General features: G+C 38.8%; 1 protein-coding gene across 1 annotated transcript in view; it reads right to left on the bottom strand.

The window, feature by feature from the left end:
• ttc21a (tetratricopeptide repeat domain 21A) overlaps positions 1–14232 on the bottom strand; it is a 22085-nt gene extending 7853 nt beyond the window's left edge. Inside the window, exons 1-19 of the mRNA XM_056263619.1 lie at positions 14108–14232; positions 13539–13649; positions 13281–13447; positions 11976–12098; positions 11741–11898; positions 11571–11655; positions 10680–10778; positions 6565–6774; positions 5620–5858; positions 4840–4912; positions 4635–4742; positions 4415–4556; positions 4227–4327; positions 1975–2163; positions 1779–1889; positions 1194–1275; positions 972–1122; positions 259–405; positions 7–187 (exon numbers count right to left, since the gene is read on the bottom strand). Of these exons, the coding sequence (XP_056119594.1) occupies positions 7–187; positions 259–405; positions 972–1122; positions 1194–1275; positions 1779–1889; positions 1975–2163; positions 4227–4327; positions 4415–4556; positions 4635–4742; positions 4840–4912; positions 5620–5858; positions 6565–6774; positions 10680–10778; positions 11571–11655; positions 11741–11898; positions 11976–12098; positions 13281–13447; positions 13539–13649; positions 14108–14219 (2589 nt within the window). The 5' untranslated portion in view covers positions 14220–14232. The remainder of the gene's footprint in view (positions 1–6; positions 188–258; positions 406–971; positions 1123–1193; positions 1276–1778; positions 1890–1974; positions 2164–4226; positions 4328–4414; positions 4557–4634; positions 4743–4839; positions 4913–5619; positions 5859–6564; positions 6775–10679; positions 10779–11570; positions 11656–11740; positions 11899–11975; positions 12099–13280; positions 13448–13538; positions 13650–14107) is intronic.
• Between the last annotated feature and the right edge of the window lie 36 nt (positions 14233–14268).

The following is a 14268-nucleotide window of genomic DNA, read 5'->3' on the forward strand; positions in this document are numbered from 1 at the left end:
ACGTACGTTGTTGGACAGCGTGTCTGTGAGCTCCAGCACGGCTCTCTCCACATGTTTGTCCTCTTTACTGTAGATCCGGCAGAGGTTAGACAGCAGCCTGAGCTTGTCCTGCTCAGATTTACAGCGCGGGCGAAACATCGACAGCAGATTTTGAGCTGTGCTCAGTCTCATCTCATTCTCGGACTCGCTGCAGGAGAAACAATCACACATGAAATCATCTGAATATCTGAAAACACAGACTTCATCAGATCTTCTGACCTCAAGTCCTTCGGCCCTTCATCTAAAACATCCCTGTCAGGGTTCAGACAGATCTGGACCATCAGTTCTACAGCTGGTTCTCCCCAGTCCGCGTCTCCTCGGGCCCGGTTCAGGTGCGTCAGGGCCTCGGTCACATGGTAGGTGTGCCTGAGGTCAACCATCACACAAACAGCCCATCACTCTCTTATAAACACCATTGAGAATAAAGACTAAGAGACTAAAAAATCAGGAGAATTTTATTATATTTTTATGAACTTGACATTATCTCTTTCTAAAAAAATCTCAGAATGTAAGTCATATTTGACCTATAAATCAAAATAAATAAAAAAATATTAAATTATAAAGCACAAAAATTTTAGGACCATTAAGATATTTTATATTTAGTTTTCATGAACTTTGACAAATGACTCACAAACAAATAAAATTTAAAAGTCATTTTACCTATAAATTCAATGGGGGGAATGAATGAAATATATATATACACACACACACACACACAGTTTGTATAGAGAACAAAGAAAAAAAACGAAATTCAATGAAATCGAAATTGAATATTAAATGAAAATTTTTTTTGTGAATTTTTTTTGGTAATTAAAAAATGAATTACTGAAGAAAATTGCTCAAAATGTTAATGATCCTAAAAAATATTTTCTTAATGAGAAACAACCTTCTCTACCATCCTTAATCTTTTCAACAGACTAGTGTTCACTGACCAGAAGTAAAACCCCTTGCAGTAATTAAACCCCGCTTCTCTGACCGACAGCAGACAGAACTTTTCACACGCCTTAAAAACAGACTGGACGTCGTCTAGTTTCCCCATCCTGCGCAGAATGTGTAGAAACTTGGCCATGGCATGAAAGTTGTCTACCGTACATGGAAACAGACATGAAATATTTGAATGTAATAATTATGTTTGAGTTATGTCAGAAACACACCTGGGTTCCGCTCCATTATACAAGCATAAATCTTCACTGCTTCCTCTTTTTGGTTCTTCCAAAACAATGTATCAGCCAACAGCTGAGGATAAAACCAAACACACATACAGTCAAACCAAAAATATTTCAGACACCAGATATCATTTTTACTAGTGGGTGCAGGACACTATAGTTCATTTATGTAAGTGAGGAGAGCAAAATAAAGTAAACTGTGACATATTATACCCAGAAAATTATTCATACTGTAAAATCTATACAATTTTGGGACCAAAATGATTCAGACACTTTGAGCTGACCATGTTCTGCTGAAGTGGTGCTAATGCTCTTTTTACACACAGACTGAACAACATGAAGCATTGCTTGGTCACTGGTTGAGCTAAACTGGTATTATCTAATTGTGTAGTTCAATTTAACAGCTGACAGATATTCAACATAATTCATGAGAGTCTAAGAGAAGGACGGACAAAACCAGTCAAATATCCACTGAGTTCTGCTCATATTTTATTACCATTTTCAAAACTATAGCGAATAAACTGTGATAATGTGAGAAATGTTGAAGGAGTCTGAATAAAATAAAAACGTTACCATTGAGGCAGCGGTGTGGTTGTGGTTGAGCTGCAGTATCTTCACACACAGTTCCTCGCTATAGTCCAGTTTCTGATGATCATAGTGTAACTGAGCGAGATGAAAGAGGATCTGCAGGAGGACAAAATCGAGCATGACAAAATGTGACATAGTAAAACATTCCCTCCAAATCTCACGACTACATTCACTGACTGACCTCTTCATTGTCTGGGCTGTGATTTAAAGCGTCTGTATAGCGTAGTTTGGCCATTTCCAGGTCGTGTTTGAGGTGAAACTCATGAGCCCAGTCACAACAGATGGACGATAACAACTTCCTCTCTTCCTCTAATTCTGCTGGATGCTCATTTGTAACACGGCAAACTACTTTTTTCTGGATATCGTGTGCCTGACAGTAGAGCAAAAAGACACTTATATTTGTTTGCACACAAAAAAACTTGCCAACACGTTGCAATCCATTTGTTCTTCATGTCAGAAGTAACATGTTTGCTTTAAGTACATCAGAAACTGAACAGGGCATCAGTTTATTGTCAGGAATTGGTGCGACATTGTAGACAGCATCACTGATTATAATGGGTGCTATTTGACTTTGTCGCGTCGTATCGTGCCGCTCGCGTATCAAAACCGTTTTAAAGGGGAAAATAATCGCTCCGACAGAAAACACTTGCCTGAAAACGTTTGTGGTCCGTCACTGCTGTTATATCTATGGCTGTGTCCAAAATCGCCTCTTATACCCTTAAATAAGGCACTATTTGCACTATTTGAGGGGACATCCATTTATAGTGGTGTCTGAAACCATAGTGGACGTTATCGAGTGCACTCATTCAATCCCATAATGTACGCTCAACGGCTAGAGAATACCCATAATGCACTGTGAGAGTCGTGTACTGAATGAATTCCCGCATCAGACCAGAAGATGGCGCACACACCTGAATCATCCATCCATCCATCCGTTTTCCAAACCGCTGGTCCAATGTGGGTACAGCGTAATATCACACAGGAATAAATTCCGTTTAATTGATAATTGAATTGTTTAATTATGGTTTAAGAGTTCAAGATACACTACCGTTCAAAAGTTTGGGGTCAGTGAGAATTTTATTTTTATTTTTTGGAGGAAAGAAATCAATACTTTTATTTATCAAGGACAGTAAAGACATGTATAATGTTACAAAAGATTCTATTTCAAACAAATGCTGTTCTTTTGAACTTCCTATTCATCAAAGAATCCAAAAAAATAAAATAAAAAAAACTGTACAACTGACAGACCAACAACTGTTTCAACACTGATAATAATAATAAATGTTTCTTGAGCATCAAATCCTCATATTATACTGATTTGTGAAGAATCATTTGACACTGAAGACACTGACACTGGTGATGCTGAAAATTCAGCTTTGATCACAGGAATAAATTACACTTTACTATATATTCACACAGAAAACAGCTGATTTACACTGGAATAATATTTAATACTATAACTGATTTTTGTTGTATTTTTAATCAAATAAGCGCAGCCATGGTTAGCAGAAGAGAATTCTTTTAAAAGTATTTCAAATCGTACCGACCCCAAACTTTTGAACGGTAGTGTAAATCTTTTCATCTTACTACTGGAGCAGCCAGTTTGCTAAGTTTCAAATAATTATTAAACAACAAGAACAAACGATTTCATTCACTCCCTCAAGTGAACTATATTAGTGTGAATGAGGGTATAGGATTTTTGCCACCACTGACCAATCAACAACAGACTGCACCAGCTGACCAATCAGAACAGACTGGGCTTTTCAGAAAGGCAAAACAGGAACTTTAAACAGAGCGTTTCAGGCACAGGGTTGAAGCAGCAATGTACAGTATAAGAAAAATGTTTTTTTTTTTTTTTACTGTAAATAATGTAAATGTATTCTAGCAGACCCCTAGCCTGGTTAAAACCAAACCATTCTCAGTTGTAACTGAGTTATGGTCTGGCAAAGCATCATAGACAAATCATTTCCAGAGGGGCGTCACCAACGGACGTCGCGGATAGACCTAAACCCAATCAGAGCGATGAAGGAGATGACGTATGCAGAGCGGCGGAGACACATCTCCGAGTGTTGTTCTTTGCTCGGTTTTTAACAAAAAGGAAACGTTCAAATGGCTTAAAACAGACGCGATAGCTGATTGGAACGAGTGATGTTCGACGGCGGCATCCATCTTTGTAATGTAGGCTACAAAATCTGCTTCAAAATCCCAGCGCTGTCGCCATCGTGTAAAGCCCGCCCCAACGCTTCTGATTGGTGCCGCGATTTCGACGGATTGGAAATGGGCTTGAATGAGCTCTTTGCCAGACTAACTTTCAGAGCAAATCTAAATTTGCCGGAAGTTGTCTGGGTTTTTCCAGGCTACCAGACCCCCAAAACTTGTAAATAAACATATGGGCATCTACCGTTGGATATAACTTTTAAAATACTCACAAACCTTTTGCACGACGTCCAGAGCGGACTCGTTCTTGGCCCGTAGCACTTTTACTAACAGTCGTAACACTTTTACATCATTCATCATTGTAGTCAATGCAGTAGCTGCAAAAGCAGAGAGAAAAATCTATCTGAGAACAATAATACCTGTTTCTTGTGGCATTCATTCATGTTTATTTAAGTGGTAATTACTAGGTTGATGTTCCAAGGCCTTCTCCAGGACCTGCTGAGCTTCCTCCAATCGTTTGAGTTTAAGCAGCAGTTCGGACAGCTCAACACTCAAACAACAGTCCAGCGCATCGGTCTTCAGAGCCGTCTCATAGTAGCTCACCGCCTGAAACATGAGAAGCAAACCCTTCTTTTAACTTTTATCAAAGTAAAAGTCCTCTGTAAACCTGTAGAAGCCACTTGCCTTGTGATATTCATGAGCCTTCACTAAAGCCTGGCCTATTTTCTTGGCTAATGTGTATTCAGGAGCCATCTTCTCTACTTCTTGGTAGATCTTGACCGCTTCCTCTGGCTTTAAAAACAAGATTTTTTTTTATAGTTCATAAAGATTTTGTGAGATGTTTGGTAATGAGAAGCCAAATGAAAATCCCAGAACATGAAATATATACCTGGTGTATGTTCATGAAGGCATCAGCCAGCAAGATGCTAGTATGAGGTCCTGGAAGCTGCTCACTTATTTCTCTGAAACATTTTTATCTTAAGATGGCAAGTAAACTTCCACATGCTTTAGCAAAAACATACTTTTTTAAAGATACTAAAGAAGTTTTCTTACAGCTTTAGAGTGAGTCTCTTATCTCACCCATATTTCAAAATAAATAATAAAAATAAAAAGATTTTACATTGTGACATTATTTTCATGATAATCATGTTTATTTTACCCCAAATTCTAATTTTGGAACTTTTCTCATTAGATTTGAAAAAATATTTTTTTCCTCTTAATGCACTTTTTCCAAAGTTACTACCTACTCAGCATTTCCACATCAATAACTAGGGAAAAATTGCCATATAGATATTTTTTATATTATTTTTTATTTCATGTCATTTGGTGTAATTTAGCAGCAGGTTTATTAGGCTGCTGTCACTTTAAGACCTGACAGATGGATCCATTATACTGTCACACATGCGTTTTCTTTCTTAACTATTTACGTTCACTTAAAACATGACTGTGTTTATGTGAATACTCGCCATTTTGACATTATTTTGAGTGTATTTGACTGTTTAAGAGCAATAAGCAGCGTTACTGCTAAACTCCAACCGCATTTGGCGGGTTGGCGAGTGTTAATGTCAAACCCTTATTTTTACTTTATTCTATTTTAAAATTTACAATTTTGAGAAAAATGATGTGGACATGACCTGTCACTCATAAACAATGTAAGTAGAGTTCTCACCTGTAACATGCAATGTAAAGCTTCTGGTTTCTTCTCCTCTCCAGGTAAATGTGAGCCATTTTCTCGCGGGCTTGGATGTAGGTTGATTCAGTAGGCAGAATGTTTTGCAGGATGGCCACAGCGGCGTCCACATCATCTCTCCCCAAAGCCAGATCCACATTAGCAAGCATGACACGCGTCTCCTCTGGTGTCCCTTTGAAGAGCAGAATGGCGTCTTGCAGAACTTTAGTGGCCTCGTGCTGAGGAAAGAGAAGGTTTCACAGCATTCTTAAGACACAAGAGAGCTCAGAAGGGGCTGGTTGGTTCAAATGTTTGTTGAATTTTAGGGTATACCTTTGGTCAGTGTTGGGGAAAGTTACTTTAAAAAGTCATACATTACAATATTACGTTACTCCCTTAAAAGTAACTAGCAACTGTGCTGCCATTCTGGATAATGGAAGAATAGGATGCAGGAGAAGAAAGTTTAACACTTACTTTGCCAAAAAAAAATCTAAAGTCATTGTTACTTATCATGGTTTAACTGAATCATCAAAAGTCAGAAGCAAGTACATTGGTCAATAAAGTGAGATGAAATGCATAAAAAATTATGTTTTATTTAACATATTTAGCTTTTGGAGGTTTGCATAGTATTCTGATTCTGTATTTCACTAATTCTATTAATTTTGAGGAATATTGAATCTTTTTTATGTGCAAGTGAGATGAGTAAATGCTCAAAATGTAAAAATAACCATCATGTTTACACATAACGCCTCTGCACTTCGATTTGTCTCAATAAGGACAAGAGAGCTGTAAGACAATAAATGGGAAAACAATGTAATCTGCGTTACTTATTTTAAAATTTACAACAAAATATCTGTTACTTTTTCAAAGTAATGCATTACTTTACTAGTTACTTGTAATGAGTTACCCCCCCAACACTGCCTTTGGTGAAAGTGCAGACTGGACCTGTTGTCCGTTGAGTCTCAGGGCCTCTGTGAGCGCCAGGTACACAGACACTCGCTCACTGCTGGTGACTGAAGACTGCGGGCCCTCTGAGGGCCTGCGGACCCCTGCCATGTTCATTGTGATGTTCAGGCACTGAATAGCGTTCTTCAGGTCTCCAGACCTCAGCAGAGCACGAGATTTGAGCAGATTGAACTGGAATCGATCTCGAACCTGTAAAAGACAAAATCACAGACATGAGCTCAAGATATAAACACACAAATACCAGAGGTCCAGTTACACTAACGTTCATAAAGAAATTCATACTTTTATACAAGATACAAGACATTTCGCTAGGCGGCCATCTTTAAAACGCCTCTCGGGCATGCAAGTGCAGCTCCTATCTCTTTGAATTGGGAAAACATCAAATTCTCGAGAGTGAATTTCATATTTGAAATCTCCAATGAAATCTGACAACTGTCTCATCCATTTTGTTTCTAAACGCTCAAATCAATACAGAAAACGAACATTTTCAGGCTGGAACAAGCTAATGCGCATGCGTAGTGGAAGTGTGCGTATGACTGTTTCTATAGGAACCAGAGCTTCTAACGGCAGCTGCACTGACTTAACCAATCGGCGATTAGCTCTTATTTAGAAGGCGGGACTTATTCCACCATATAGAGCATTGCACTTTTCCCCCATTCAAAACAATAGTAGAAACGCATCTTGTGTTATTCTATAGTCTTTGCTTTTATGCAGCAAGGACACATTATATTAAAGTCATAAGTGGCAGAAGGAAAACCTTCCATTTGAAATCTAATGGTCAGAGAGATAGTCATGAAAACTAGTGGACTTCAAGGGGGGGGAAAAGGCTTCTCCAAATACAGTGCATTTCACACAAGAAAAAACAATGGGTCTCATTCATGAAACTTTCGTAAATATACGAGTAAATATATAAGAGTGATTTGCGGGTAAAGAGACCTTCCCGAAAACTCATCTCCTGATTCACAAATACTTCGTAAACGTCAGATGTGATAGTGAAATGTGTGTGTGTGTGTTAATGAATTCCAATCAGTCGTAAATGGGACGCACGTGCACGCTCATTCTCAATTACCATAAATCCTGCCCATTAAATCCGACTGACAACTATATATGGGCATCATATTATGACACCAAACGAAGGATTTCAACGTGTCTTCTCAAAAGCGAATGAAAAAGAAAAATTTCTCAGATGCAGAAATCGAAGTTTTATTATCAGAAGTTCATTCGAAACACCACATTTTATTTTCAAGCGTACATAGTGGCGTATCAGGTCCTAAAGAAAAGCAAGCTTGGCAGCATTACAGAGCAGTTAATGGAGTTTCATCTGTTAATCAAACAGTCCCAGAAGTAAAAAGAAAAAACGTATGTAATTACTAATACTATATATAATATTTTTTCAAAATGCTGTGTAAATATGTACCCGATTAAGGTGAATTAAAATGCAGCCTTAGTTATTAATGAGCAAAACGTTCGGATGTTCAACTCACTATTTACGCGTGGCTGGGAGCAGGTGTAGATTTCTTTCGAACCAACTAACATTTGGAAAATACGAACATTTTAATGAATCCGAAAATTTACACCAGAACCACTTTACACACGATTTACACAAAAATTCGTTCTGCTCGTGTTTCATAAATGACACCCAATGTACGTGACTGAACAAAAGCTCCTCCTCTTTCACCTGGAAGTTGATGCTGACTCCAGCCTCCAGGCAGCTCAGACACGAGCTGTGGTCTCCAGCGCTCAGGTGCAGTCGGGCCTGCAGAAGGTGGACCTCCGGCACGGTCGGCTCCTTCTCCATGCACAGGTTCAGAAGCTGCTGGGCTGTCCTGTGATCTCCTGCAGAGGCATTCTGGGAATGTTATCACTACAGCGTTTATCATAACCTCAGGTGACACATTTAAATGTTCCCCTATCTCGACACACTTGCCTAGAAGGAACTTGACGTAGGCCATATAGTAACAGCTCGCTGACATGCCAGGAATGGCTTTGACGATCATTTCTAAGATCATATTTGCGTGTTTGAGCCAAAATGGTGGAGTTTGTCCAGGAATGAGGAGAAAATCCTGTGAAATCACACCAAAAAATAACTAATTGACTAATTCCAGAAGTAAAAATCCTCTTTTCTTACAACTTACATTTGCATTCATGCATCTGTCAGATTCTTTTATCTAAAGGGACTTACCCTGCATTACATTTTTATCAGTTCTTGCATTCCCTAGTAATCCTTGATTTTGCTAATGAATTGATATAGGATAAACACCTGCTTGGACTCCAGGTGCATGCGCACTATTCGCAGGAGGAAATTGAGGTCGAGCATCTGCAGGTATTCGACACCATAATTTAAGCCACGGAGAGCAGAGAAATGAAGCTCTGCGGAGTCTTTCAGAAACTGTATCACCGTCTCCTCGTCTGCTTTCTGCTTCCTGGACAAAATGGCCTTCAGCAGAGCAACTTCCTGTTTAATCAAACATATGTACATCACAGTTACACTACACTACTAAAGGCATAATCAGGACTAATTATTACCCATCTAAACATTCCCTGAATACGGTCTAATGCCACTTATAAACGTGTGTAATAAGAAGAGAGTCTGTTTATAGAAATTGTTATTTTTCAGCTTTTTACCGCTACGTTTCCAAGAGACTCCTGCACTTCGCAGAAGAACGCGAGCTGTTGGGCGGCTTCTTCAAGCTGATCACACATCAGCTGGCATCTGATCGTGCCTATGAAGATTAAAATATGTTAATGCATAGATTTATGTCTATACTATAGCAACTTTTGGAATTTAACAGATTTAAAATGAAGCCTGTTTTAGGACTATTAAGATTTTTTTGCAACTTGACTATTTTAAATGACAATTAAAAACATATTCCCTCAAATCCACGTTACAAAACTCTCCTTATTACTGTAATACCATAATGAAAATAATCTGCGAACACAATAAGGTCCCATTAGTTAAGGCATCAACTAACATTAACAATGAGCAATGCATTTGTTACACTTTGTCAACAGTTACAGTTGTAAACATTAAAATAAAATAGTTTATTGTTAGTTCATATCAGCTCAGTTTGACATTGCATTACAGTTTAGTACAGTGATGATAATGTTGCTGCCTGCATGTGACGATGCCGTACCTACTAACGCTGATGTGCATTTGGGGTCTGTTTTCAGTGCTGCAGAGTAGCATTTATGTGCATCTTTATTCTTGTCTTGGAGACTGAGCAGATCGCCGAGCTCGCAGAGGACATCAGATGCTGGTGCACGTGACGAAACCCGACGCACAAACACAGTCAACATCTGAAGGATCTCGGTGTTGTGTCCACACTGCAGTGGGGGAGATTATGGAGCTTTTCAGAGACTATACTGCAATAACCAGGACGGATATTATTATTATTATTATTATTTATTTTTTATTTGTTGTTTTTACTATTGGTAAATCTGTTATACTTTACAGCTACTCTCTGGTTCATATGCTTCCATTCCCTCACTTAGATACATTTACACACACACACGCACGCGCACATTATCAGAATTGACTTTTGTTGGCTGTAAGCAGAGGTGTGAAGTCCAAGGGGTCAGAAAGTAAAAGTCCTGCCATATGTTTATTCCACCCATGAACTGATTTCACACCCAGCTGATTTCACTAATTAGTTCTCTCTCCTGGCTGGAAAACTGCTAATTAGCAAATCCAGGTGATTGGAACAAAATACAGAGGAGGACATTTACTTTCTGAACCTGTACTTTACACCTCTGATTGTAAGTTTGTTTGTTTGTTTATTTTGTATATTAGCACATGTATATAGTGTCACAATTTGTTTTTGCATAATTACAATAAAAATAAATAAATAATAATAAATAAATAAATAATCAGGACGGATAGATTAGTCTCAAGCCAGTGAAACAAGCTCCAAATCAAAAACTAATAGCTCTGAAACGACCCAAGGGCAAGAAGCATCATGGAAACAGACACTTAGGGATGCAAAAAACCCTGTGAGGACGGTGTGTAATAAACAAGCCTGGTCTTATTAACACATTAGCGCTGACAGTGTATAAGCAGACAAATGTTTAGTGATTATATTGAGAGTGATTCGCACCAGTCGGCTGATGGGTGCTGTGATCTCCAGATGCAGGCTGGGATTACTGGGCTCAGAGATCTCAACTGCGTTCATTAAAGCTTGAAGACGCTCTTTCACCTGAAATACACAATGGAATAACATTTGTGGGTCACAGACAAATAAGAAAGTCTGAGATAAAAGGAACAGGAAGCTTAAAAAAAACTAAATTTATATGGTTTTCAGGTTCTTAGGGTACATTTACACAACAACGGTGTAATAAAAACGGAAGCGTTTCCCTTTGCGTATAGACGACAACATTGTCAAAACGATCCCCGTTGTTCACACAGATCGGCAAAAACGGCTAAAAACGCTCTATTCTACTGCCAGCCCAGTAGATGCCGATGTCACTTTTTAAGAACATGTTACACGCATGTGCATGACGTCACAGTTGTTACAAATTTGCGTTTTTTGAAATTTCTTCATGTCTTAAAATATCTTGAATGTAACTCGACACCCTTGCCTCATTTAGTACGCGCGGTTCTATGAATATGCAAATGAGCCCCGCTTCCACTCACTCCCTCAGCTCAGAGATCCACTGGTTGACGATCACACGTTGATCTGATTGGTTACAAGGTCGTTTGTGACGTCAGAAACACCAGCGATTTCAAACCGTGTTTTTGAGACTGTCTTTGGTTCACTGCAGTTTAAAGCAGAAAATACTCAGCAATGCTGTCGACTTATGAACTTACACATGGTGTGTCTTAAAGCGTATTAAACACCACATAGACACAAAAACAACATTAAAAACTTGATTTTCACCACAGGGGGACTTTAAAATAAGTGCTTTCATAAGTATAGAGTGGTATAAACGATTTAATTCAGTTTTTAAATAGTCCATTTACACTTATAAATAAAAAGAAACAGAATTACCATCTCCATATTTCCATCCTTAGCCGCAGCAATAACAGTCATCATTTGAAGAGCTTTCAGATCATGCCCGTCTCTCTCCAGAACTCTACACATTTTAAGCAAAGTCACTGAATAACGTCTAAAACTACCTTTTCAAATAAAAGCTCAGAAGAACAGTGAACAACACACACCTCCGGGCGACGTCCTCTGTTTGATGCCAGTCACGCAGAGACATGAACACCTTCATCTTCACGACGAGTGCCGGGCTGAAGTCTGGATGAGAGACTATGATCTGATTGGCAATGTCAAGAGCGCACTGCTCATTCTGCTTCGCCATGAAGAACTCAATCTGCACGTCAAAGAAACAGTTTAGTCCCTGTAAGATTCAAAATACATCATCCGTTTGCTTCTAAAGACAGGTTTTACTTTTCCCATGAGTCCAAATAAATTTCCCGTGTCCTGAACACCGCTGTCAAAGTAACGTATAGCCTGATGTCTGTTCTCTTCCGTGTCAGAGTTCAACACTATCCAGCCTTTGAGAATAAGCCCCTGGTAATAAAGAAAAACAAGTTGTGGCCTTGTGTTTAGTGCATACCAGCAAGTTCGAATGCAATATTTCCAATTACGCTCTCGCAATCCCCATTAAAACAATCTATAACGTTTAACAAAAACTCATGAACCACAAGCTGAAGGTGGACGGTTTTACAATTACACTAAAAAGGCATTTTACTCCCTAAAAAGTCTAAACTAGGCATATAGCAGAGTGTGCGACAGCAAAGTTTTGATCATGTTGACATTTAGAGGCCTTTGCGTATAAATATGATACTGTAGGCTGTTTAAGGTGTTTAACACGGCATCTTTTAAATTAGGGATGCACGATATATCGGCCACCATATCGGTATCGGCCGATATATGTTCATTTTTTATGTCATTGTTATCGGTTATAGAAAATTTTGCCGATATATTAAAGCCGATAAATAATGGATATTTTCCTTCAGCTGAGACACTTTAGATGCGCACTGTTCAACATGATGGTTTTTAAATTGATTGGAATCACTTAAAAAAATACGGTTCAGTGCAACATGTGCAGCGCAAGTCTGTCATATCGGCTACATAAAATTATAATGAGTTGAGAGCATTATAATTGAGTGTTTGGGACATGGCTTTTAAAGCTGAGACTTTTGTTTTTGTAATCAGGCAGGGTATCAAAAATTATATAAAAATTTGGATTTAGATTTATGGGCCAATATATTCGTTATCGGCTTTCAAATATAAAGAATTATCGGTTATCGGTATCAGCCAAAATGTTCATATCAGTGCATTTCTAATTTCATGCCCCGTTTACACGAAGGGAAGACGCAGATATTTCCCTGCGGTTTGGCCTCTCATTTACACGAAAACCCTGTTTTTAATCACAGAAAACGGTTATTTCTAAAAACTCCGGCCAAAGTGGAGATTTCTGATAACGCCGGTTATGTGTTGCCGTGTCGACTGGGAGAAACAGGGTTTTAGGTTCTCAAACGTCACATTATGCGCCAGAGCATGCTTAACGTCATGTGAGCGCCCAGAGTTATGATGGCGCTCGACGGCGGATTTATGCGGGTTGATGTAAATGACAACTTTTGGGGGGGGGGGGGGGGATATTTGTTTCTCTAAATACCCGGCTATGTGTAAATGTGGCCTCAGTGTCAACTCCAAACATTCATTGATCGGTCAGAAAGCTGTACAAACCTCTGGTGACGCATCATTGAGTTTCAGCATCCTTTTGATGCATGTTCTGGCTTTGTGGTTCAGCTCCAGGATCCAGTAAAGCAACGCTGCGTAATACAACGCTCTGTCACCGGCTGTGGATCCAGACAGCTTCAGGTCAGAGTTCAGCTCATTCACAGCATCTCGATCTAATGGGTATACACAGAAAGACACACTTTATCCCTGAATCGATGTTTCATTCAGTTCAGTGTATGTAACGAGCGGCTGGGTCAGGGTTACCAATGGTTTCGCAACGTTTGTGTGCGCACATGAGAGCTACTGTTGAGCACAGAGACAGATGTGGATGATCTTTCAGCTGGACGAGCTCTCGCAAAGCCTCTTGAATGTGACCTGCAATGTATGTGCATGAGCCTTTATCATTATCATCAACAACAACAACAACACTATCAGTTTGCCATATTAACATTATAACTTCATAAGCATCAACAACTAGCATAAATACCTAAAAAGTAGGGAAAATGGAAACACTTAAAAATAAAGGTTCTTTAAAGACCTTATTCAGAGCAGCGCCATGATGACAGGTATGACTCTTTCATTCCCGTTAAAAATCAAAATGGCGCTGCTGTGAATAAGGTCTACTGGCATCGACGGTTCCATTAAGAACCTTTAAACATCCATAAAACCCTTTCATTCCTAAAAAGGGGAGGTTCTTTAACGATATTTTAATATCGGTTCACTTATGAAAGTTTTTTTTTTTGAGGAACCGAAAACGGTTCTTATAAGGAAAATCTCAATTTTTGGAATTTTTTTATAATAGTAAATAAATAAAGTCACTAACGTTAACGTACCTTCCATCAGAGTTGCGAAAGCTTTGAAGAAACGAAGCACTGGATCATTACTATACAACTTTAAATTCTCCACAGCTATATTTATGGCATGTCTGAAGCATTTCTCCCTCATATAATATATAATCAACGGCTGTTGAAGCAAACATCAGTCATTATAACAG

Source organism: Rhinichthys klamathensis, unplaced genomic scaffold (assembly GCF_029890125.1).
Source record: "Rhinichthys klamathensis goyatoka isolate OS25496 unplaced genomic scaffold, OSU_Roscu_1.1 h1tg000209l_1, whole genome shotgun sequence".
Taxonomy (NCBI): Eukaryota; Metazoa; Chordata; class Actinopteri; order Cypriniformes; family Leuciscidae; genus Rhinichthys; species Rhinichthys klamathensis.